The following is a 26,324-nucleotide window of genomic DNA, read 5'->3' as shown; positions in this document are numbered from 1 at the left end:
CCAGTTCTCAATTCTACTCTGATAAGCTTTGAATCAGGTTGGGAAATTTTATTCTTCTTCCATTTCTATTCTGTTGCAGATTTTGACTTGAACTATTTTTGGCATTGGAGCAAGTTTACAGACTACGTGCAGTGTGTCCTGACCTTCACTGGTGTCACCGGTTACATCACTTACCTCTGGCTTGATTCATCTCTTTTTGTGGAAACCCTGGGCTTCCTTGCAGTTTTCACAGAGGCTATGTTAGGCGTTCCTCAGCTCTACCGTAACTACCAGAATAGGTCCACAGAAGGAATGAGGTATGGTGTTTGCCTTAAACAAAACAAGTACATGTGTGTGTGCTTAGGTAAATATTTTTGTAGTGTGAGAATGCTTTTCTGTCATCTTTCTACATTTTAATTGAAAATACAGCAGTTATTGGGGTAGAGCCTCTGTCAGCTTAAACTGGTGCAACACTGCTGTAGACAGTGGGAGCTCATTTATATCCCCAAGATCTGACCCATTGTTCAGACCTCGCTGGACAATTTCAAGATGAAATATGTTTTATTACAATAATACGTAGAACTACTGCTGTTGCCATTAGAAATGGTCTGAAGAAGTCCTCTGTATCAAAAGTACTAAAGACAAAGTCTACAGCAGTAATTGTTGTAACTCACACTCACTGCTTGTTCTTACAAATTTACTTAGCTCTTTTCTGTAATATGTTACTAGTGTTAGTAGCAAATAACATCAGTATTGTTGTGTAGAGACTTGTACCTGACATTTAAAAGAGCTCGAACCTAGGAAGAACACTCATGTAAACAGGTGTAGAACAGAAAACTTTAATCTTATGCTCACTGTTGAGACATTTGAACTGGATTATCGTTTCATACCATTTATTGTATGTGTCAGTATTGACACTAAGGTTTCCAAATTGCAAATACAGCTTGTAGAGCTTCTGCAGAGAGAAAAACGTTCACCACACTGCATCAGTGCACCAGTTATAGAAAACAGTACAGCAACAAATTCAATTCAGGAAGTACTTTTGTCATTAGTGATTGTCTTCTTTCACTGCTTTGAAAGTTCCTCTTTCACTGACTTTAAACTTGCTGACATAATTTTTGCTTTGAAAACAAATAATCATCTCTACCTCCTTCACACCAAAGCAATTACATCTGTTGACACTATTCCTTTTGCTTGTTTAGAAATCTGTTGTGATACTCAAAGCATTTTCTTATTGGAACACCCTTGATTAGAGTCAGGATTTCCTTCCAAAGTGTTTGGGTATTTTGCCTGCACACACTGCTTTGGACCATTTTGTGTGATACCCAGTTTACCTACTAGACCTTATTTATACTCTGGTTTGACTTTCCCTTTATGTTTTTTATCTGTGGATTATAATGCCATATTAAGAAAATAGCTGCTTCCAGATAATGATCTGCTTTTCCTTAGCTCCTGTCTGAAGACCTGAGCTGCTTTTTTTCTACTTTTTTGTATTTGCTACTTAGTAAAATGAGGACAGAAACTTTGTGCTTCGAATGAATGGTTTAATTCTTTGCATGGAAACACAGAGTTGCATAATTCTCATGTAAAACTGCTTTGGTAAAGACCACTGTTCAGTTGACAGAAGATACAGTAGAAGCTCTCATTCCCTTGCCATCAAACAGGGCTAGGTCTAAGGATAGCCACGCTCCTTGTCTGGTGTACCTGCAGGTTTTCCCCTTGGATTCCCAAAGCAGTACTTTGCATACTATTTGATACTGGGGGGTGTGAATACTGGTAAGATAGTACAGGGCTTGTACTGCTACTTTACTGCAGCTGGGGTGTGCTCATGTCTTTGTCCAGGTCACATTGTAGCTTTATATGTATTGCAAGAACCACATATACTTTCTAGCACTGTGTAGTCCTGAATTGATCTGATGGTCTATAAGCATTATCAAGCTCTTCCTGCTATGACAATGATTTCTGCTAGTGTTTTACTTTCTGTTGAAGGAGCTGTTGTTTCTTCTGATTTTTCCCTTCCTGTGCCTGCTTCTCTATTTAAAAGCAGAGAGGAGACCTCAATCCTGGAAGTGCTGAAGTAAGCATCTAGCAGTCCAGCCATGCAGCTCATAGAATTGAATTTATGAACTTTGATAGGTATTTGCCAGGAGCTAGTTGATGCCCAGTGGGATGTATTTACTACCCCATCGAGTTTGCGGATGACACCAAGCTGGTTGATGCATTGGAGGGAAGGGAAGCCATCCAGAGGGACCTGGGCAAGCTGGAGAAGTGGGCCCACGAAAACCTAATGAGGTTCAACAGGGCCAAGTGCAAGGTGCTGCACTTGGATTGGGGCAACCCCAGGTATTGATACAGACTGGGGGCTGATCTCCTTGAGAGCAGCCCTGCGCAGAAGGACTTGGGGTCCTGGTGGACGAGAAGCTGGCCGTGAGGCAGCAGTGTGCGCCTGCAGCCCGGAAGGCCGGCTGTGTTCTGGGCTGCATGAAAAAGGGGCGGCCAGCAGGGAGAGGGAGGTGATCGTCCCCCTCTGCTCGGCTCTTGTGAGGCCCCATCTGCAGCGCTGCGTCCAGGCCTGGGGCCCCCAGCACAGGAAGGACGTGGAGCTCTGGGAGCGGGGCCAGAGGAGGCACTGAGATGAGCAGAGGGCTGGAGCAGCTCTGCTGTGAGGAAAGGCTGAGGGAACTGGGCTTGTTGAACTTGGAGAAGAGAAGGCTGTGGGAGACCTCATGGTGGCCTTCAGTATTTGAAGGGAGTGTAGAAACAGGAGGGGGAACGGCTGTGTGTGAGGGTGGATGGTGATAGGACAAGGGGAATGGTTTTAAACTGAGACAGGGGAGGTTTAGGTTGGATATTAGGAGGAAGTTTTTCCCCCAGAGGGTGGTGAGGCACTGGAACAGGTTGCCCAAGGAGGCTGTAGATGCCCCATCCCTGCAGGCATTCAAGGCCAGGCTGGATGTGGCTCTGGGCAGCCTGGGCTGCTGGTTGGTGACCTGCACACAGCAGGGGGTTGGAACTGGGTGAGCATCGTAGTTCTTTCCAACCCAGGCCATTCTATGATTACATGCAGAAATGGTTTACACTGTTGGAAACGACTGAGCTGGTGATCCTTTGCCTGTCAACGGGGCCATAATGGACAACTGCCAGATAGCCTCTTAGCTGGCCTCAGTGGCAAAGTGAAGTAATAAGTTTCAGGTATCTTTGTGACTTTAAGCTTAACAGGGAGAGAAGTAAGGATTAAGCTGCTTTAGCCTATTAAGCCTACTTAATGACCTTTTAGACTGTGGTAACTTCTTAAACCACAGTAGTGCATTCAGCTGTAGTGCATAACTGGAGCCCACGTCTGATAAAAGCATCACAGTTTACTAGGGTCACAGGAGAGGTTCTTTGAAGGTCCTCATTGCCTGGCTAAGGAAAACATAAGCTATCTTCTGTCTCTGAAGTAGGACTGAATGGGACGTAACATCTCATATGTTAAGTCTGTTTCTGTTTTAGCAAAACAGTCAAAATAGGAATGGAAAGTAAAACTGCAGTATGTGGCCACATCTGAACAAGATGTGCTGCCAGACTTTGCAGATACGATCTTGTTTCTGAAAATAAGGTGTCAGATAACCCTGTGGACTCCTCGTCCCAATCACTCGTATCTGTTTAAAATAGAAGTTGAGGATATCTCATGCTTGAGGTAGTAACTGTTTTCAGATAAACGGACTTGGAGACAGAAAGCCAGGAGAGAGATGTAAATGGGACACATGGCTGTGGTGGGCGGCAGAATACCCTTGGAACTGTTCTGAAAAGAGCCTGTGGTGGTTTAATATCCATGGATTAGCTCAGCACCACCACACCGCTCTGTCGCTCCTTCTCAGGACATGCAGAGAAACTAAGGTGAAAAGAGTTTGTGGGTTGTGATAAGGACAGGGAGATCTCTCGCCAGTTACCATCACCAGCAAAACAAGCTCAGCTTGAGGGAGATGAATGTGATGTACTGCCTATTACTGATGGACTAGACCAGTGAGAACTAAGAACAAACTAAAGCCACCTTTACCCCATCTACCCATTTCTGCATCTTCTGGGTCTGCACAAGGGTAGGTTTGCTCTATGACAGTCTATTTTCCATTTCTGTCTGCTACCCTGCCATACTCTGCTCTGGAACAATAATTGCCCTTCATTGAAAGATTTTCACAGAAAGTCATTGAAGTCATTTGTCAGTGCCCTTCTTTGACAGTCAACTGCTGCTCCATCTGTATGGAGCTGTTGTTTCTTATCAGCCAGTGCTCGGAGTTTCACAGCCGCTGGATGGTAGAAACTCCCCAGGTCCAGGAAAGGGGAGGACTGGCGGTAGGAGTGAACTGGACTGCATATCACAGAGTCTCAGGTACCACAGTACTGATGATAGCCAAATCTGTCCATCCATGGTTAGCTTGGAGGTTTGTGGTTCCAGTAAGGAAGGCCTTCTTTCAGTGGTTGATTAGTTCCTGGCTGTGCGCTTTTTGTCTCTTTCCAGCTGCTCCCCATGCAGGAGGCAGCATGTATGCCCATGGCTTAGGGCCATTCATGTAACTAGGGGGTTGGAGAGGCAGAGCCAGTGGAGGGCTGTGGTCTCCCTCTTCTTGTTGTGATGTTTCAGTCTTCTTGAAAAGAACCTCCTCTCTTTGTATCCTTCGTCAAGATTCGCTGATACTGGGTAGAAGGCTCAGCGCTTTGACACACTGAGACAGCCAACACAATCAATTAGACTGTCTTTCTGTTCATGTAAGTCCGTCTTGAGAAGACTGGCCTGGAAAGACTGAGTCAGATCATTGTGCTGTGTTGGTCACTGTGATTATCTTGTTGTTTAAAAAAAAAAAGTCACTAAAGGAGAAACAGTTGGCCTTTATTGTCTCACAAGCAGATGGAGCCAAGAGTTGCAAATCTGAATGCTTTTCTGTTTGGAACTGTTGTATGAGACCTGCTATAGCTGTAAGCTAGTTCCAAGCAAGTGTTTATCTGAAATGTGTCCAATAAAATAGATGCAGTATGAAGGGAGATAAATTGTATGAAATGTATATCTTGTAATATTATTTCCTCTGCTATTGATAATAAAAAATACTAGAAGACAATGTTTCTTGGGGAGATAAGATTTTGTTGTAGGGTGCCTTTATTCAGTACTCCTCTGTGACATAATTTTTCCTTTATGACATAATGGAGTTCTTTATATCATTTCTGTAAAGGAAGCTGTTAAGTTCTGAGGACAGTGTTTGTCCCAGAAACAAATCCTTGCTTTATCCAAATTCTGTAAAGGTTAATGTCAGCCCATATTAGATTAGCAAGGTGCTGTGATGGACAGATGTCGAAAGCTGTACTCAGTACTGGCTAACCCAGTGTCTGGTCACCTGCTGTCATGAGATTTTGGATTTGAGCATACTGAGCAAGTGCTGTAAAAATGGCACTCTTGTGTTCTTTGTGGGCCTTTTTTTTTTAGGTGGAAGGATTTTTTTGAATAGTGAGTAGATAACACAGCTTTAGTGTTAAACTACAGAGAATGAGCAAGAGTTCTGGGTGTTTCTGCTGGGGCACACACTTTTTATATTAGTCTCATAATGACTAATTTTAGTTTCATTGAAAAGAGATGATGGGTGCAATCAGCATCTGTTACAGCAATTTTGTTGCATACGTGTACTTTGCGGAAGTTCAATAAAGGACAAAGGGGAAATAGCTGAAAATGACTTGTAAAAGTGCTAATAGCAAGGGAAGTGGAGGATATAAGCAATAGCAGTGAAGACTGTATTTCTCTTAGCTCTTGTTTTTCCTTGTCAGAACTTGCATGGATCAAAATCAAAGAAATAAGAGTAGGAGTAAGAGATGCCTTCATGAGAATTTTGAAGTAGATGCTGTACAATGCAGAGGTGACCTGAGTTTAAGTGCTCTGTCCCATCCAGAACTTTTACAAAGGAAGGTGCTGAAGAGGGAACCATTCTAGAGTCTTTGGACCTGCAGCCCCCAGATGCCCATGTAGCATTGTGTCTACTCTTAAAATAATAATTTCATTATACATTAAGTGGTCAAAACAAGATGATGGAAGGGCTGCAGAAGGCTGCAGCCATTTACTTAAAAAAAAAAAAAAAAAAAAAAAAAAAAAAAAAAAAAAAAAAAACCTCAGACAACTGCTAATTTTTTTCTAGGTGCTGTTACATCAGAAAAATAAACAGGCTTGGTCTCTCTTCAGCATGCTCAGAATGGAGACAGAGTCCTTTCCGCATGCAAGCAGATGATTTGAAAACCATTTTGTTCTATCTCAGGAAGCAAACAGCTTGTCCTCTGTTCTTCACCCATTCTTCTATTCCAGGATCCTCTTCTCTGTACCATTAGTCCCATGTTCTTTTCCTTTCCTGTTCTGTACTCAATTTCTGCTGACTTTCTGTGGATGTACTGTTTGAAGTTGATTATATAGAGCTCCACATCATGCTCACCTCCATGCTTGCCTGCCATGTTTCCTCAGCGTGCTGTTCTCTCAAGATTTGCAGTAACACATTGTGGGGCTCCGAAGACTGTTCTGTGAGGCTTGTGTACTCAACATGTGTAGGAATTTTAGGAACTGAATGAAGAGAAGATGGGTTAAAAAAATCCCAGGAGGGAGTATGGAACCAACCTTCCCTTATGCTTCCGCCTCTTGACAACAGTGTGACAGCAAACACTTCCCTAGCATTGCCTAGGGTGTAGTATGGTGTGAATTGCTGAAGCTCTTGCACATATTGCATGTGTCCCATCCTTTCTACCTTCACACCTTTCTGCTTTCTCTTCCCTTAGCACCTAATCCCATCAGTTCAAGAAGAAAATTAAAAGCAAAATACTTCAAACCAAATGCATTCTTTTACAGATAGTTCAAGGCTTCTTCATAGTGATAGGAATAAAACACTGCCAGTATGTTTAATCAGCACTCTCTTCAGTTGATGCTTTTCTTTTTACCCTGAAAATTTGAAATACAAGAGAAAATGAGTTGTACTTTTTTACTTGTCTTTGTAAGTTTTTAGATGACAACAAGTAGGGAGGAAGTGCTGATCTGGCTGAGGGTAGGAAGGCCCTACAGAGGGATCTGGACAGTCTGGATCGCTGGACTGAAGCCAATGGGATGAAGTTCAGCAAGACCAAGTGCCAGGACTTACGCTTTAGTGGCAGCAACGCCATGCCCCATGGCTTGGGGCAGAATGGCTGGAAAACTGTGCAGAGGAAAAGGACTTGTGTTCTGGTTGATGCTCAGCTGTACATGATCCAGCAGTGTGCCCAGGTGGCCAAAAGGGTCAACAGCATCCTGGTTTGTATCAGAAATGGTGTTGCCAGCAGGAGCAGGGAGGTGTTTTTTCCTGCTGGAACAGCTGCCCAGAGAGGCTGTGGATGCCCGTCCATCCCTGGAGGTGTTCAAGGCCAGATTGGATGGGGCCCTGGGCAGCCTGGTCTAGTATTAAATGGGGTGGGTTGGTGGCCCTGCCTGTGGCAGGGGGTTGGAGATTCATGATCCTTGAGGTCCCTTCCAAACCTGGCCATTCTGTGATCTGCTCTGGTAAATGCTACCCCTCAAGTACTGTGTTTACTTTCACTGCAAGAAAGACATTGGGGCCCTGAAGCATGTCCAGAGAAGGGCAACGAAGCTGCTGAGCAGTCTGGAAAACAAGATAGGGAGTGACTGAGGGAACTGGGTTTGTTGGTCTGGAGAAGTGGAGGCTCAAGGATGGTTTTATTGCTCTCTACAACTACCTGAAAGGAGGTTGCAATGAGGTGGGGGGTCAGCCTCTTCTCCCTGGTAATCATCACTAAGATGAGAGGGAATGACCTCCAGTTGCACCAGAGCAGGTTGATGCTGGCTATTAGGAGAAACTTCACCCAAAGAATGGTCAGGCACTGGAATGGGCTGCAGTAGGAGGTGGTTGAGTCGCCATCCCTGAAGGTTCTCAAGAAACGTAATGTTTCATGTGAGAACGTAGGTACTGACATATTTTTGTGTACTTTTTGCAAGGGGTTATTTTCTTGTGACAGTGAAGCGTTTCTGAGAAGCATATACTGAATAGCTTATCTTAGTTCCAGTTATCATGCTGACTGGAAAGTAGCGATAGTCATTTTTCCTAAGTAGTAACTCTTATTTGGGATTCCTATTTCTCCAGTGTTTTCTTAAAATTAGAGATACTGAAGAATTTGGTTATTTCGTAAAAAATGACTTTTACTAGACTTTGTCCTTTTAGGTGTGCTGTCTTTGGAGACTGAATGCCAGGCATCTAGATCAGGGAGGGGAACTAGGCCTGATATTCTGTGTATGTTGACCAAAGTGGGAACTGCAGCTTTAAATCACTGGAACGCTACGAGTATGCTTAGTCTGTATCCTTATGAAGATGGGGAAAGTGTGCTAAAAGTGCCTTAAGTTAAATGGGACTAGGAGTTTGATTATTTCTTCGTTGCCTAGGGCAGGAGGAAAGGAGGATTAAAGAGCTTTACGGTTTGAGCCTTGGGGTGCGCTGCTGTGCTGATGCAATACTCTTTTATCCCATCTTTTTATTCCTCTTTAAGTGGATTATGTCCCAACATACTTAAAGTTACAAAAAGAAGGACTCTGAATGGTGTCACGCACAGGCACTATTTCCCTGTTTTGAGCACTGGCCCTTGAGCAGCAGGGTCCCATGGCACAGGCAGGCTGCAACAGGCAGGTGCTGGGAAGGGAGGTGTGGGAGCGCAGGCAGGCTCAGCTAGCTGTGCTCAACTGCTGGAGGTGGGCAGCAGGACAGTGTCTACAGCAGCATTAGCTAGCAGCTGGACTTGCAGCTCTGGTGATTAAAGTGTCTTGAGGGGAGGGAGAAGAGATTGAAGGGGAAAAATGCTCAAGAAGAAATTAATGAGCGAGATCCTAAAGGATGGTGTGATTTAGGTGTGCTCTACACCATTTCCGTCAAACTGATGCCACTGTGAAAGCATTATTCTGTTTTGGCAGCAGATGGTGCTGTGGACTGTACTGTGGGTAGCACACGTGTGATTTGTTTCCCAAGCCTGTTTTCACCTCAGGAAAGCAGTTCCCCCTTGTGACAATTCTTGAAATTTCCAAATCCATCAGTAGCAAAAGACAGAGCCCTTCTGATATGTGCTTGTGCTGGATGTATGGGTAGAATTAAGCTTAGGCATCTGGGCTGTGTCCATTTATCCATCTCCTGGAAGGACATTTGTGTGAATTGCAGTTCAAGTCTTTCCTTTGTTCCGCAGAAGAGATTTAACACCTGCTGTGCATAGCCTTAGGGTGTTCAAGGTTGTAAAGAGCTGCCACCCATCTTCATGCAGCACCATATGGTCTAACTTGCAGAGCTCTAGGAAATACTTTGTAGATGTCAAGTCTGTGGACACCTACAGACTAAATTTTGGGCGTAGTGCTTGAAATAGCTAGAGCAGTGATCATGAATAGTCTACCAGCCCCATCACCATGTCTTGTAGTTTTCTCTGTGACTCTCCTTTGGCAAGTATATCCTAGCAAACACTGGCTTCTGTGTGTAGATACTGAGCAGTGTCAAAATGCCTGAGATGCTCTTGCTCTTGGGAGTTTTGGAAACAGTTGTTCATGAGGAAAAGTAACTGATAAATATCTGTTTACCTTGTTTTTCCATAACGCTTTTTTGTGTTTCTGCATGAAATGTGAATATTCACTTCCAAGTCACATCAGACAGTGTTTTTATGAGTGTGGTTTTTTGTGCTCCAGAGTGAGATCCATGCATTTTATTTTTCCTCAGTGAAGTATATATACTTGCAAATTACAGGAACTTTCAGATTGCTCTTTAATGTAGACCTCTTGGTGTCCATTACCTACAGATGTGACTATATCTCAGCTCCAGCAATCCAAAATAAATGCTGAATCTATCTGTATCCTGCCAGCAATGTGGGGCTGGACAACTGACTCTCTGGAGATTGTCAGTGCTGTTTCAGCCTTGAGGGAATTGTTGGAAAGTGAGGTAAGGGGCTCTCTCTGAGGGAGAGCATGTAGGATTGGTGGGTAGTTTCATGCTTGAATTCCTAGCTGGCTGTGTGGTATTTAAAAACAAGATCTATGCTTGGTCTCTCAGGAGGTCCTGTCTTATGGTAGGCCTATTTAGTTCCCAGATTTTCAAACTTCAGACACTGGCCTTTGGGTATCTGATTTTTTCTCACTTCCCCTCTTTTAAAAATAGTTTCTGGCATGCTTAACAATTTGTTCAACATTAGGAGAGCTCCTTTTATGTTAAGCCTTGTGGCTTTTTGTTAGGAATAAATGCTATATTTGCTGATATCTTTGTTGTTGTTCATTTGTGCAGTGTTAAAAATACAATGGCATCAGGGCTTTTGTGTTTTCTGGACTGCATTGCACTGGTGAAGGCATGCCACCCTGTCATTGAAGTGCAGTGTTAGGGATACTTGCTGTCTTATGAATTAACTTGTTTTGGAGCATCAAATGGGAGCTGAAAGTTCTCCAGAGTCAGGATATTTTAACTGAATTTGCTTTCTCTTCCATACATTCACATGGAAATATGCTGGGGGAGGTAAGTTGCTTTTCAAGAGGGATACTTTCCGTCCCTTCTTCCTCCTTTCCCAAAACCAATCACTTTTCAGAACATTCATTAAAAAGCTGTTTTGCTGTGGACCTTATTCCAGAAGGGGATGCTGGCTTCTCAGATCTTACATTGTTTTTCTGCTTTTATATCCCAAGAACTGTTGTCGTTTTTTTAATGTATATGGAAGCCATGTGCCAGTGTATGAATAAATGCCTGAAACTGTCAGTCTAAAAAATCATACTGTGAATCCATCTTTGCCTTCGTCTTGGCCCTGATTTGGGAAAGCTGTGGTCACCTTTCACTGTACAGAAGGAATGCAAGCTAATTTTTTTTTCTTCCACTTGCCTAGGACAGAAGGAAAAAAGTAAACGAAACACTTGAAGTAGATGATTAATACATCACATTCATTTTTCTGTTATTGAAGATAATTGCTCAGATCTGCGTTCATTGACTGAGCACAAGCAGTACTAAGTTTATAGCTCTAGCAGGATGTAATTACATGAGGGCAACACGTAACTCCTGTTGCTATTTGTGCTGCTAGTATGTCTGGTCAGACCACTACAGAATTTCTCTGTAGAAGTCACTGTCTAACATCTGACTCTCTTTGTGTCTTCCAGCTTGCAGGATATTTTTGGGTTTGTGTATTAAGCTACAAACATGCAGAGTCATAACATTCATGGAAGAAAATCTACACAGCAAACAGGAAGCGAGTACTGCCATCTCTTCTTGTGTAGGCTGGTGCCAACTATCAGCCCATAGTCTGCAAACTGCTGCTCTCCAGCTCTGCTATGTGCTACTGTTATTTTGATGGATGGCTGCACCTAATCTTAAGACAGTGGTTTAGTGGGGAAGAGAGGATGTGTATTCTTTCTGTCTTTTTTTTCCCAAGATCTCCTTTGTAGTTTCGCTCTTTCAGATGAAGGCAGAAAAAAAGATATAGTGATCAGGAAATGGCTAATGTTGAGCAGAGCGTGCTCAATAATGCTCCAGCAGAAAATCAAAGATTTGTGATTGTGACAACCTTCTGCTTTTGAACAGAACAAACGAAGAAGCTGAAAAGCTTTGATTCCAGCAGATTTAGTCCTCTGTAATTTGTATATTGTGTATTTGAGCCTAAAAATCTTGCTAAGCTCATTGTTCTGTAAGTTGCACAGCCTTTAGAACAGTTAGAGGAGAAACACTTTTTTCTCTTGTTAGTGTACTTGGCTCTTTCTACGCATGAATAATTTGATGAGCATTCTTTAAAAATCATCGTTCATTGTCTGACCGTAGATACAATGTGCTCATAGAGATGATCTCTATTGCTGTCTCCTCAGAATTGATGCACAAAATACAGAAAACCTCATTTAGACAAGTTGTTTCTTGAGAACAATGAATGCTATTTTTCAGCTTGCAATTTATTTAGTAAATGATGATTAGTACAGAGTCTTTATGAAATGTTCTGCCAGTGGCATAGAACAGCAGTGCTGAAGGACATTTTTATAGTACTGTACTAAAAAACAGCATTTAGCAGCCCACCACTACTCAGTGTCTGATCAGAAATTATGGTGTTATTTTTGAGGTCTGATTCCACCAGCAGAATAGTAAGTGCTTTTTCAGATTTCAAAAGCAGATGAAAAGTGTGAGCTTTTCCTCTTGGTGGTCAGTTGTGGTTTACACAGACAGTGACTGTTGCCACATTAGCAACTCCTTGTAATGAGATTAGCTGTGAGGAAGGTGCTTGTTTTCAGGAGATTAGTTGTCATTGGATACTGCAGTCTTGATTTACATTACTGGGAAGTGTTATTTTTCCTTCAAGTCTGTCTCAGACTCTGGCAGTACCATCTATTTCTGCTCGGTTCCTGCCTCTTGCCTCTCCCATTGGCATCGCTGTGATCACAGAACCAAACACTGCTGTGTGTACTTTCTGACTCCCCAGCTTGCTCGGTGGCACTGCTCACCCCACACCCAGTCACTCCTTTCTGCTAAGAGCAGAAGGGCTGCTGTGCTCTCCTAATGACTGTGTCCTTCGTATCAAGAAGGTTAAACTTTCCTGCCAGCCATCTCTCTCCAGTGTGGTTTTGAGATATTACAGGAAGGATGCCATTTTATTTGCTCTTGACTCCTGCTTTTTGCTGTGTAGGCCATGTTGCACAGTGCACTGAAGCTAAGCTCACTCGCACAGCTTTGGAGATGTCAGGAAGATCAAGAACGAACTGGGGCCCCATGAGATAGCAAAGGCTTTCCAGCCTATGTGCAGCCTCTTCTGTGCGCAGCCAGGCAGCGGTGATGGTGGGGCCTGCCTGCCCCTTGAAGCAATGCTCATCTGTGTTAGCAGCACAACAGCTCCTTGCACCTTGCTCCTTGCTGAGGGTCAGATGAATGCTGATGAGCTGTTGTGTGGCAGCTGGTGGCAACCAGCACGGGCTGCTGCAGAGAAGCAGAGTCAAGCCATTGCTCACCGTTGTTTGCAGCCTGCAGTAGGGCCACTGCTGCATAGTGCCTCACTGGGAGAGGCTCTCGCTGTTGCTGTGATCCTGCATATCTTCTGTCATATTGCCTACAGAGTTCTGCAGGGAAAGGAATTTAAGAGACTCATCAGCTGCCTCAAATGGCATATCAATAGCTTGTTAAAAACGAGTCCCACACATCTTACAGAAAGGGATTGGAGCTTCGTTCAGCAAATGGAGGTTATAACAGAGCAGTGGAAGAAGGGCTGAGGTGTGCTCTCCTCTGTTTAATCTTTCTTCCATGCAACCAATTGGGGGAGAAAGAAAAAAAAAACAAAAAACAAAAAACAAAAACCAAAAACTACTTCCTCGGGCAGTAAAACCCTCTGTTTATGCACAGGCACACTCTCCTTTCCTTCTCCAGCGCAGGTAGGATGATAGTTGGTCTGCCCAGGGTTGGTTGCTTTCTTTGATTTCCATCAGAAAAGTAAGAATAAATGCAAGAATTGCCTCCATTTCCTAAGCAATTGGGCAGTGTTGAGAAGCTGCAGATAAAAAATAGCTGTGTGGCATCCTGAAGTGACAGGGTAGCTAGAAATATGTGAGCAGTGTATCTATTTGATCAGGCATGTGTAATCAGGCACGCACCACTGCATTACTGTGAGTTGTATCTGCATATGCAGCAAGAATAGCTGTGCACAGCCCAGATACGGCAGGAGGAATGTTACTGCTGCACTGTTCCTAAGGATCCTTATTCCAAGTTTGCATTTCTCTTCTATTTCCTGTCATTCCCTGCCCAGTTCCAGCCTCTATTTCACATTCTCTTTTCATCCAACCAAACTGTGGTGTTTCTTGACTTTCCTCCAAGGTTCTTCATCATCTCTTCTCCCTTCTTGTCTAGTGCAGTCCTTGTTTCCTTGCAAAGCCATTTTTGGTTACTCCACGTACTTTCAGGTTTTTGCTCCTTTTGTCCAGCCCTGCTCTATCTTTAGAGAGGTGTAGAAGGGAGTAAGCAGCCAGCATTCCCAGACACTGTTTTGCCTTCATCTTGGGTTCTGGTAACCTAGGTGCAGCTCCAATACTAAGCTTAAGCTCTTGTGGAATACCTGGTGTTTCATGTTTTCATTGGTATGGTACTTCAGTGATTTGCCTGTTTCCTCCAAGCTGATCAGCACAGGAACAATACATGTATGTTTTGATGGCAATGTTAGATTTTTAAACTGAGTTACGTTTTTAAATTCATTTTTGCCAAGGACAAGTTGATGTTTTCCTGCATACAGAACATTGGGCCATGTCCTAGTAAGCACCCCAGGCATGTTGCTGCTTTCCACAAGTATCTGATGGACCTACTGAAGAGGGGGATGCTGGAACATGCAGAGGCATACACCATGTTACCCAGATGGGATTGCAAGCTGTAGAGATCCAGGGTGGCTTCCTAGCAAAACCCTAAGTTTGCTTTGGTAAGCAGTGGTGGTTTAACAGCGAGGGGTAACGCAGCAGCACCATCTCTCACTTACCCTCCTCAAAGGGAGGGGGAGAAAGCACAACAAAAAAAAAAGCTGGAGATAAGGGCAGGGAGATCATTGACCTACAGGCACCATCACAGACTCGGGTTGAAGCAGATTAATGCAATTTATTGCCTGTTAACATATCTACAGTAGTGAGAAACTACAGACGCCTCCTGCCATCCACACCCTCCTACCTCCCCCCACGCAGCAGTGGGGGCTGCTGTCAGGCCATCATACTTGTCTCTGCCTCTGCTCTGCCCTGCTCTGTGTGGGATCCCTCTCACAGGATGCTGTCCTTCCCAAACAGAGCCTGCATGGACTTCCCACAGGCAGCAGCTCTCCTAATTACTTCTCTGCTGTGGCTCTGTGCCACTGGTCCATCTTTCAGGACTGTGCTGCTCCAACACAGAGCCCCATGGTTGGCAGCTTCCACAGCCTTCCTGCTCCACCACAGCCATGGGCTGCAGTGCATGCCTGGACTGCAGTGCTGCAGGGGCTCTCTGTGAGCTGCATCTTTCTTCAGGCCTGCAGGGGGGTGGCCTGCTCCACTGTGGCCTCCCCATGGGTTGGAGCTGGCTGTGATCTGATGTGGGGCAGCTTCTGGGCTCTGCTCACAGAGGCCACCCATGCAGCCCCTGGCTACCAAAACCTTGCCACATAAATCTAAATCAAACTCAGCACAACATGTGGTACTGCTAGAGGTTTGCATCTAGGGCTTGGTTCCTAAGGTGCTGTTGAACTACAGGTATCCATAAGGTTTCTCTTAGATGTTGTTCCTTATTTGGAATTTGAAACTGTTACATACTGTAAACCATCAGACAGTGTGTATGTTGTCCACAGTTTCAGTGCCTGCTGGGGTTGTTTTAAAACCCCATTAGCTTTATATATATATGGGATATGTGCTGAACACCCTGTGGGTAGTAAATCCTTGCTCACGTCTTTCGTGGAGTGCATCAATTGCCCTTTTGGTGACAGCGTTTAATTTATCTGACCTGCCAAGGTTAGCATGTGCTGCTCTGTTAGTGCCCGTCCCCAACCACACTGGGGCAGGTTAACAATTAAATTGTGATTAGTTGCCCAGAAGCACTGATAAGCAAAAAAATCAGAGGGGGAGGAACTTTGGCTGCCTGCAACAAAGTGTCAGTTTTACTACCCTCAGAGTTATCACCCTCCCTAATTGAAATCCTAATCAATCCCTTGTACCCCCTGCATGCGTGAACCTCCTGTAAGTGGGACGTAATGTTATCCATTGAGAGTCAGAATGTGTGCAGTGCAGGTGGTGCACAGGATTGTTGTGCAGAGCAGCTGTTGTGGGTTCAGCAGTTGTGTTTCTTCTTTCCTGATTATTTAGTTGCGTTTTTTTAATAACCTTGAGTGGGGAATGGTTGCTTACTCAACCCCATGCCCTTGCTTACACTTTCACGTGCAGCCTCTCTTTGGAGTGCTCATAACATTATAGGCACCTTGTTTTATGTTGTCAGTGGTATAATGTGAGTTAAAAAGCCTTATGTTTCTGTAGAGTTTTGGGTCAGTATAAACTGGTGCTCTTGGCCACCTTTCTTTTATGGAGGAGGAGTTGGCTGCAGCATCTGGCTTGCAGCAGCACTGTATACTTGTCTAAAATACAAATATTGCTAGCTCCCTGCCTGAATATTTGGGAGATTAAGTCCTGCCCTGCTGCATATGCATGACTGCGTTTGATGAAGTCATTGCTGGCAAGATGTAATTATTCATAATTATGATAAATGATGCATAATGCTCATACTGTGAACTGCAAAGTTTTGTCCGCTGCAGCTTACCTGACTGCTTAGAAACCCCTTCAGTTACAGTGCACAAAGATCAGAAACAGCCTTCAGGAATTGGCTGTTTGTGTCCTGTTGAAAATTGGTCTGTGTGAAGTCTGAGGAACTTGCTTCTGTTCCCCAGAGTTTCTCATGATGTGGAAGAGCAGGAGCTGGCTTGCAGGACAGGAGATGGCTTGGTGATACAGCAAATTAGAAGGAAGTCTGGGTGGGCAGCGTTCTGTGTCCTTGAGGAAAATCCTTAGGGATACTCAGCCTTCTGGTAAACAAATGGAGACATGTCATTTTTCTTCCTTCTTTATTAGTGGACAACCTGACTTTCTAGACTCTGGGTCTTGTGTGTTCTACAATAAGAAAATACTTTTTGTACCTATCAGAGGTGTGTACTCACATCTTGTGAGTAGAAAATGGCATGCATGAAGATGCAGATATTAGTTTGATTTTTTTCACATGCACTGGATTACCTTCTTTCCTGGTCATTGCTATCAGCATGTGGAAATCATGTTTACAGAGCACCCCTGAGTCAATTATCCTAGCTGGATAGTTTAAAATACTGGATGCCAACATAGCCGTAGGGTATTTGTAGCTGTAATGGCTGAGGTCAGGTCTCTGGAGGCTGAGGGTGTGAATTTGACCCTGCCTTCCAAGCACTGTTTCCACACCTCGTGGCTATGCAAGTGTTCTGTCGTGGTGGAGAGGAGCCCTGACCCACTGCAGAGTATCAACCCTCGCTGGTGCAGGTGGATACTAGCACCCCCTGGAACAGCTCTAGTTACACACTAAGCCATACCAGCTTCCTTTCAATAAATGTTTTTCCCCTTCTGTTTTGTCTTTTAGTGTCAAGATGGTGCTGATGTGGACCAGTGGGGACACTTTCAAGACTGTTTACTTCATCTTGAATCAGGCCCCGTTACAGTTCTCCATCTGTGGACTCCTGCAGGTTTTTGTGGACATGGCCATCCTGCTGCAGGTTTACCTGTACAGCTCCTACCCTCAGAAGCCCACATCCCACACCACACACCCTGCCAGCACCAAGGCTCTGTGAGACGTGCAGCAGGGTGGGCTGCAGGCCCATGGATGGCATTTGAGAGTCAGCCACGTACCTTCTTTTCCACTTCTAAGTACTTCTGCATTGCTGAGTTGAAGCAGAAATGAGAAGAGAATTGAAAATCTGGCTGCGCTTCCAGCTCTGGAGGTTTTATTTGAAATATCTTGCTCTCTCTGTTCTCAGACTTTGCTGTACAGAACTGTTTCCTGGTGGGAGGGGGGCACTATTTTTGCATATGTACCTATGAGCCTTATCAGTTCACATATGTTTGTATATTAATCACAAGGGCTAGGTGTTTTGTTTATAATGCTATTTAAAAAATGTTACCCCACAGAAGTTACAGGATATTTTGCCTGAATCCGTCACCTATTTATATAGTATAAAGTCTGTATACTGGTAGGAAGGTTGTGGCATATATTAGCATTCATTATCTCCACAATGTAGGAAGAAGTGTTGAAGAGCAAATGCAGCAGCTTTCTGTTTTTTTCTTTTCTTGAAGAAGGGTGTCGAGTAAGCAGAGAGGGGTAGGGAGAGAGGCACTGCACAGAGGTGAGCAGCTGAGAACAAAGCTGTCGCATGCAGATCAGCATGCATTAAAGTGAGTGGTAGACACTGATGCTGCTCAGTGTGGCAGACAGATACATGGGGTGAGGAATGGGGTCTGCGTGTGGGTGATGCTGCACCACACGTAAAGCAGGCACGGCCAGTCGAGTGGTGAGCCATCAGGAGATGCGAACAGGAGATTGCAGGAGGGGCTGTAACTCAGTTCTGCGTTGATGCAGCAAGATTTGCAGACAGGCCATGCCATGATCACAGTGCAGCACTGTCACAAACGCAGAGGCCAGTAGCTGTGCATTGCCAGTATTGCTAGGAGGTAGCTCTAGTTGGCAAATGGGAGCCACCGAGTGTCTCCGCTTTCATTGCCTCAGAGCAGGCAGTGACAAAGTCTGAAAGAGTTCTATTCCTACGGTCTCTAGTGGAACAGGACTAGTATCTGACCACTTGATTTGTGGAGGCTGGAATTCACATTTGTGCTGCTTAGCACCAGTTTGTACGTTCGGTGTTCCTGGCATTGACCCATGGAAGGGGTCCGCATTTTCATTTTTCTGTTCTTTAGATCTTCCAATCTCTTAGCTTGGAGAACCCACAGTTAAAAAGAGGGACCGGGGCAGAGAGTTCATTTATAGTTCTTGTCTATGCTGGCTGTTTGCCAGCGTAGGTCACCATGCCCTTTCTGAGCACTGCACGTGTCTGGAAGCTGTGGGTGGTGTGTGACCTGCAGGGAACTGTGGCCAAGCCCCTGTGCTTCTGCCTATTGCTGTAAGGAAACTGCGGTCATTGGTGTGAGGCAGCTGCAGTGAGACCCCAGCCCAGCTGAGGTTTGCCTTCCTCCCAGCCAGACTCCCTCCCTGCTGCTGGTAAGCCCTGGGTGAGTGCAGGCATGGCAAGAGGGATGGGGCAGGTTCTTGACAATAGGTTTGTTTTTTTCTCTCCAAGATTAGTGTAAGAGCTTCTATTTTTTTATCGGTGGCACCAAGTCTGAGATTTAATACCTTCAGTGTATAAATTAGGTATTTTCCCTACACTATTTTATTTGGGACTCATGATCTGAGTCTGGACTGTCTTCAGGGGTGGCAAGCCATCCTCTGGAGAAGCAGTTTGACGCTGGGTTGGAAATGCCCGCCGCGAGGCAGGGAGCAGTAGGCAGCCCTGCAGGCAGTGCCTCCTGGCAGAGCCGAGCCCGTCGCTCCCAGCTGCCCAGGCTGACGTCAGGGCTCCTGATGCGTGTGCCATCTTGGCATGGGCGCGCTGCTGGCAGAGAGCAGAGGTCGCACTTGGAGGCTGAGCCACCCTTCCTTCAGCGGGGCGATGTGGATGGGGGAGGAAAGGGGTCCCTCAGGAACCTGCTGTCCAACAGAAGTGGCTGAGCAGAGCTGTTCTGAGGGCTGGCCCAGCTGCTTTGCCTGGCTGCTGCCTCCGCGCTCCCTGTTTGACACCCTACTCTCCTAGGCCTGAAGTGACCTTACAGTGACAATGTACCCTGGCATGGCAGACTATGAATGTTTTGTTTCCCCTTGCCCTCCAATGTTCTGATTGCATTTAAAGAACAGCTTGGCTTTTGTCTTTTTTAATCAAAAACATAATTAACAACTGGCATCTCCGATATGCTGCTTTAATGACGATTGTATTTCTACTGTATGCAAACGAACACTTTCCTGTATGTTTTAATGGTCTGGGTTTTGGTTGTTGGTTTTTTTTTTTATTAAATGATTAAAATTTTTGTATATCCTAGTCTTTTTCTAATCTATGAAATGGGGATATCAGAAATACATTGGTATTAAGAAAAATGGTTCTGTATGTGATAGCTTCACTTGGGAGTGCATACTTTTGGCCACCTCTTTGAATTTGAACTGTAGGTATTACTGATAAAAGAACTTGTTCTTTTCTTATGGGACTCCTCCCTGGGCAGAGTCCTGAGTCTGTCGTCAGTACCCAGACTGGTCTCATTCACAGCAGAGCTGCAAATACTGGAAGAGAAGCCAGTGAAAACACATCTATCTTTTGTATATGGCATTGAATAAGGTAGGACTCTTGGCCAGGAACTCCTGAATATCACTTTGCAAGATACATTACAGACAGAATGTTACAGAACTTTGTTCTTTGTTGGCCGGGAAGTATCTGTATCAATGATCACCTCAGAGATTAAGAAATGAATTACTTTAAATACATCTCTTTGATTTTCACAGAGTTTGTTTTCTCTGTCAGTTGCAATGTTTTTTTTAAAATAAAAGTTATCTATTACACATAAATTGCAGTGTTGTTTTGTTTAGATATAAAATGCGTGCTTCTTAACTGTTACTGTAATTTATCTTGCATAAAGCATCCATAGGAATTAATTGGCATGCCCTGTTCCCCCTGGTGGGTAAGCACAAGGCGTAGTTTGTCCTAGGTCATGGTACAAGACATGGATTCTGGATTTCTGCCCCAAGCTCTTCATACATTTTGAAGTGAACATAGCCTCATGATCTTTTTTTAAGTTACCTTCTCCTATGCCTGTAAAAACAAATTGCTAAGAGATGGTATATTTTGTGTAGCCTCAAAAAGTACTGTGCAAACTGTACAAGGAGATGGAATGTGGGACAGAGTTGAGGTACGTGATTGTTCAGTCTCTACAAGGAGATGAGGACAATGGGTGTAACCTCATGGCCGGGCAGTGCGTGGCTCCAGGCACTGTGGGGCTCCACTGGCTGCTCCAGAGTAGGGGAGGAGTTTGCTGCTGCTACCTATGGTGGCTGATGAGGCTGGAGAACGGGAATGAGTGAGGAGGGAGGGCTGGTGCAAGGGAAAGAGGGCTAAGGAGAGGAGAGGAGGGAGACTGATTTTGTAGAAATCGGGGCAGTCTGGAGAGTGGAGAGGAGGGAGGTGGGAGAGACTGAGTATGCAGTAATAAGGGGTTGAAAGGAGATTGCTGTAAGGGAGGGTAAGGGTAGGCAAATCTGTGAAGTGCAAGTAAGGACGGAGGAAAATGAGTTGGTGGGGAATTAAGTGTGAAAACTGCCTGCCCTGTTACGTTCTGTGTGCAATTGAGACTGGCCTAAGCCATTCCATCAACAGCTGAGGCTGTGTGCACTCATTTCTCAGTGTGTGCTCTGTCCCAGGCGATGCTGCTGTGACTCGCTGCTGCTCTGGCCCTTGCTGAAGGGAAGCCACTGGCCTTAGTGGAACGGTAGGAAGCCCCAGTGCTCGCAGCTGCCTCTGGCACAGTGCTGAAGAAAGCCACAGGGCTCTTGTCCCACTGCCTACAGGCACCAGGCTTGCTGAGACCTGGGCAGCACTCAGAGCCACAGCTCTGAAGTGTGGAGCATCAGTATTTCATTGTACATTCGGGTGTGTGGAGCTACTTGTGGAGCTAGGTGCAAGGCAAAACACTTCAAAGGCAAAGCTCAGATTTGATGCTTTTGATTCACATTAGACAGTAAAGGAAAACTTGGCCTGGACATGCTGTTTTTTAAATTGCATTATGAATTTGGAGGGAGGTGATCGTCCCCCTCTGCTCAGCTCTGGTGAGGCCCCATCTGCAGCGCTGTGTCCAGGCCTGGGGCCCCCAGCACAGGAAGGACGTGGAGCTCTGGGAGCGGGGCCAGAGGAGGCACTGAGATGAGCAGAGGGCTGGAGCAGCTCTGCTGTGAGGAAAGGCTGAGGGAACTGGGCTTGTTGAGCTTGGAGAAGAGAAGGCTGTGGGAGACCTCATGGTGGCCTTCCAGTGCTTGGAGGGAGCGTAGAAACAGGAGGGGGAACGGCTGTTTGTGAGGGTGGATGGTGATAGGACAAGAGGAATGGTTTAAACTGAGACAGGGGAGGTTTGGGTTGGATATTAGGAGGAAGTTTTTCCCCCAGGAGGGTGGTGAGGCACTGGCACAGGTTGCCCAAGGAGGCTGTGGATGCCCCATCCCTGCAGGCATTCAAGGCCAGGCTGGATGTGGCTCTGGGCAGCCTGGGCTGCTGGTTGGCGACCTGCACACAGCAGGGGTTGGAACTGGGTGAGCATGGAGCTCCTTTGCAACCCAGGCCATTCTGTGATTCTGTGACTCTTAGCTTAGGCCTAAGTTCCAAGGGTTGACAGCTTTAGCTTCGTTGGTGGTTTCAGTGACAGAATCAAAATATATTGGTAAATAATCGTGCAGTCTGAATACCTGTAACAACAGTTGTTAATTAGATAGATTGATAAAACAAAATGTGAAGCACACCCAGAATCTGGACAGATATCGGCACATACAGCCTGGTAGAGCAGCCAGGGCCCAAGCTGCATCTGCATCTGGAAATGTCCTGATGGGAAGCACAGGCTTGTGATTTCCCCATCTCTGTCCTTCCCCTTCTGTGGCCAGTAGAACCACACTGAATTTGTTTACCCACCAGCCTCTTCATCTGCCCCTTCCCTCTTCTGTGCCAATGCTTTGTACTCTTAAGGCTGTAGTTTGGAGGACCCTGATGCTGTGAGAGCAATAGGTATTCTGCCTCTGTAGGGCTACTGTGAGGCTGTCATAAACTCTGCTTATTCTGGCCCTGTTGATGTACGACAGTGAAAAATAGTCATTTTTCTCAGTTAAGGTTGCTAGGAAGTGGGAGTTAGCTGTGATGTGCCATATGAGCAGCAGAAATTGTGCCACTCCAACGCTGTCCCTTTTCAAGTCTGTAAATGCATCTTAAGTCTTTCAAATGATTATTGTTGGCAGCTGCCAGAATTCACAGAATCACAGAATTGCAGGGATTGAAAGGAACTTCTAGAGATCAAGTTCACCCCTCTGCTAAAGCACAGGAAGGCATCCAGACGAGTCTGGAATATCTCCAGAGAAGGAGACTCTGCAGCCTCTCTGGGTGACCCATTCCAATGCTCCGTCACCCTTACTGTAAAGAAGCTTTTCTGTATGTTTGTATAGAAGTTTCTGTGTTCAAGTTTTAGGCCATTGCTCCTTGTCCTGTCACTGCACACCACTGAGAAGAGCCTGGCTCCCACCTCCCTTTAGATATTTATTAATGTTAACCAGATCCCCCCTCAATCCTTTTTCCCCCAGGCTGAACAGACCCAGTTTATTCAGCCTTTCCTCATGCTGGAGATACTCCCAGGCCCTTCATCACCCTTGTGGCCCTTTGCTGGACTTATTTTAGAAGATCCCTGTCTTTTTTGATCTGAGGAGCCCAGAACTGGACATGGTGTTCTAAATATGGCCTCACCAGGGGGAGGATCACCTCCCTCGACCTGCTGGCCACACTCTTTTTAATGCACCCCAGGATTCTACTGGCCTTCTTGGCCACAGGGGCACACTGCTGGCTCATGGCTGACCTGTTGTCTACCGGAGCACCCAGGTCCTTCTCTGCAGAGCTCCTCTCTAGGAAGTCATCTCCTTAACCTGTGCTGATGCATGCAGTTATTTCCCCAAGTGCAAGACCCTACGCTTGCTTTTGTTAAACATCATCTGGTTTCTAGCTGCCCAGCTCTCCAGCCTGTCCAGGTCTTGCTGAGTGGCAGCACAGCCTTCAGGTGTGTCAGCCATTCCTCCCTGCTTTGTACCATCAGCAAACTTGCTGAAGCTGGACTCCATCCCTTCATTCAGGTAGTTAATGAAGATGCTGAACAAGACAAGACTCAGCATCAGTGCCTGTGGAACATCACTAGTTACAGGCCTCCAACCTGACTGCTGCTGACAGCTCTGAGCTCTGCCAGTCAGCCAGCTCTTAATGTACCTCGCCATCCACTCATCTATCCTACACTTCTGAAGTTTCGTAACAAGGATCTTGTGGGAGAATTCGGATACTAGATAAAGCACCTTTGTGTAAGTATGCCTTTGCATTTTTGATCTGTCATGACTTTGCATTCTGCGTTTCCATTCTTCAGACAGCATTTTACCCAGTCCTATTGGCCAGCACACGTGTAGCATCGCAGCCTCTGATCTGGGAGCTCAGTCACAGTGCTCCATCCTACAGGACCATCCTTTCTGTTCCCCATGTCCCACCCCACGAGTACCATCACCAAGCGCTGGCTTTGCTCCGATGTGCAGTGAGTCCAGGTGCTGTACTAGACAAAGGACACTGATTTTCTTTGATGCAAAAAGAATGTGCGACACCATCAAGCACCACACTGTGCTTCACAAGGAACATGCAGCTACCTGGTGGCACTGGCATGCGTTCAGACAACAGCACAGCATTTATTTTGCTTAGAGATAAATGGCCTTCAGCCATTTGTGTGCTGTGTCAAAGGAAAACCAATAGCCATGCACAAAGCCAGCGGTTCTCCAGCTGCTGATCAAAATAGTGAGCATCACTCGTGGTAGCAGCCATGCTGGAAGAACTCACTGTCCTCTGCTTATCTTTTATGCCTAGCAATGTCGTGCATCAGAACTTCATATGGCTTCCAAGAATATCTTGTTTAAACGGTTCCTGGTTTATATTTGTTTCCTCATCTGTCATCGATAAAATGAAACTTTATTAAAAGCCAGACCTGACTAACAGACATAATGCGTGGATTCTGTCTCTTTATTAAGACTCTGCGCATGCTGGAATTAATTATCTGCCTCTCAAAATTACAAAGAACTCACTATTGTAGGGCTGCATCAACTTCATGGAGCACAGCAATAATATTATGTGTCATCTTCCACAAAGCTGCTGAGATGCAGCTAGGTGTCTCAGTGCAGGCTTTTTCATGCTGTAGGCTCAAAAAAGGCATTAATTAATTAATTGTTATCTGTTAGCACTGCCTGTGTGAAACTCTTCATTCTGCAAGGATACCTGCTCTAAGATGGCTCTTTTAAGAGTAAGATAATACTGCTGTTGATTCATGGCCCTCACCAGCCCAAGGAGATGCATTCTGCGCCCTATAAAAGGCTCTTTGATCACTGCATTCATGCCAGATGTGTGGCTTTGAACAGCACGTGATGTGCATGGAATGTAAAATGCCATGAAATGCCTTCAGATGTGTGTTTGCCTGCTGAATCTGTCAGGGCTCACCTGAAGATGGAGCATACAAATGCCCTCCCCACCACCATGCCACGCAATGCCCACACACACTCTTCACTTTGCTGGTGTGCACTTAGCCAGCCACAATGCTGTGTGTTGATGCCAAATCTTAATGCAAGAAATTCCTGTGTCAGGATTAAAAAAAATTAAAATCTGCAGTGAGCCACAGCAACGTAATTGCTGATATTGATCTGCCAGGAGTCTGAGTCAGCCCCAGCAGCATCCTGCATCCCCTGGCCCTTCTGCTGGCACGAGCAGATGAGATCCCTATGGGCAGGTCACAGATGGCAGCCCTGTGCAGGCAGCTGTGTTTGGTCTGTCGGAGGGGACTGGGGCTGAATGTTGGGTGCACGCCTTTACACCACCTCCCACGTCACCTGAATCGTAAGCACCACCAGATGCACTTGTTCGACAACAAAGGGTCCAATTTTTATTAAAATAAAGTGTAACGTTTATTTTGCCTTGCTCCATTCCTATAAGGAATGGCTCAGTACAGAAGCCTGCTAGTGTAGGGTAGGCGTTATAATATAAGCTGATAAAACCCAACAAAACCCACCTTTAATACATCACTTGCTCCCTTCCCTGGCAAGAGGCAAACAGGAAGGTGACACCATGGTTGGTTCCTACAGCTCTGCGAATACCAACAGAGGTGTAGGCACAGGAGGCAACTGTGCTCCACCTCCCACTCCCTGAAAGTAGGAGTCCTCTGAAATGCACACAGTGTGCTGACATGCGTAGCTCAGCTGCACAGCTCCTCTGAGCATGAAACTGCACACTAGGGTACCTCAGAACCCTCGGGAACGGCAGCAGTAAGCAAACATGGGGGTGCTACCGTATGATTCATTTTCCCTTTCAAGTGACTGCATTTTTTTGGAAAATTGAGAGGAACAGCCAGAATAATGATTATAATTTTTAGACGAGAGGAATGTCTTTTTCTTAGTAGGAGAAAAGAACAACTACTGCAGGTCTCAGCTGCTGCGCTGCAGCTCAGGCCGGAGCTCACTGGAGGAGTTACACTTCTTGCAGCTTGGAGCAGCCCTGTTTTTCTTGCAGCTTGGAGCAGCCCTGTTTGTACACAGCTGCAATCACTGACAGCACCGCCAGGGAAGATCATGCAGAGCTGGAAGCCACTGCTGACTTAATACTGCCCTCCCCTTCTTGGGCTGCATATATTTGAGGCTTATTCATCTGTTAAATATGTTTTTGAGATGGAAAGAATTAGAAGAAGGTGGAGAAATGTGATTTCTATTTGTTACATTCTACAGTGAGCAAAGAAAAAGAACCCAACAATTTAACATTCAGTGCCATAGTCAGGAAGATTGTCTATGTATATTTCTGTCACGGGGCTAAGATACAAAGCTTACTGTGGTAAATACGCGTATGTACTAAATAATGCACACTGAGCAGCAGCACGGGTTGGAGCTGGCGGCTGGCAGCCCAGACCATAGTGCTCATTTCTAAGACAGAGCAAACCAAGCCCCTTGGAAAGCTGAAGGGATCCTTCTGTCCTTCTCATCTCC

The 26,324-nt window shown here is 45.4% G+C and overlaps 1 protein-coding gene across 2 annotated transcripts in view; it reads left to right on the top strand.

Moving 5' to 3' along the window:
* Positions 1 to 17,289, top strand: part of SLC66A2 (solute carrier family 66 member 2) — a gene marked incomplete at both ends in the record, with an annotated part of 56,249 nt that extends 38,960 nt beyond the window's left edge. Inside the window, 2 exons of one of the 2 annotated variants that reach the window (XM_079533309.1) lie at positions 80 to 296; positions 17,082 to 17,289. In XM_079533309.1, the coding sequence (XP_079389435.1) occupies positions 80 to 296; positions 17,082 to 17,289 (425 nt within the window). The remainder of the gene's footprint in view (positions 1 to 79; positions 297 to 17,081) is intronic. The other variant, XM_079533310.1, reaches the window with a different exon arrangement.
* Between the last annotated feature and the right edge of the window lie 9,035 nt (positions 17,290 to 26,324).

This window comes from Tetrao urogallus (assembly GCF_951394365.1).
Source record: "Tetrao urogallus genome assembly, chromosome: 3".
Lineage (NCBI taxonomy): Eukaryota > Metazoa > Chordata > Aves > Galliformes > Phasianidae > Tetrao > Tetrao urogallus.
Note: the sequence above shows the minus strand (reverse complement) of the source record. Positions and strands in the feature narration are given on the sequence as shown.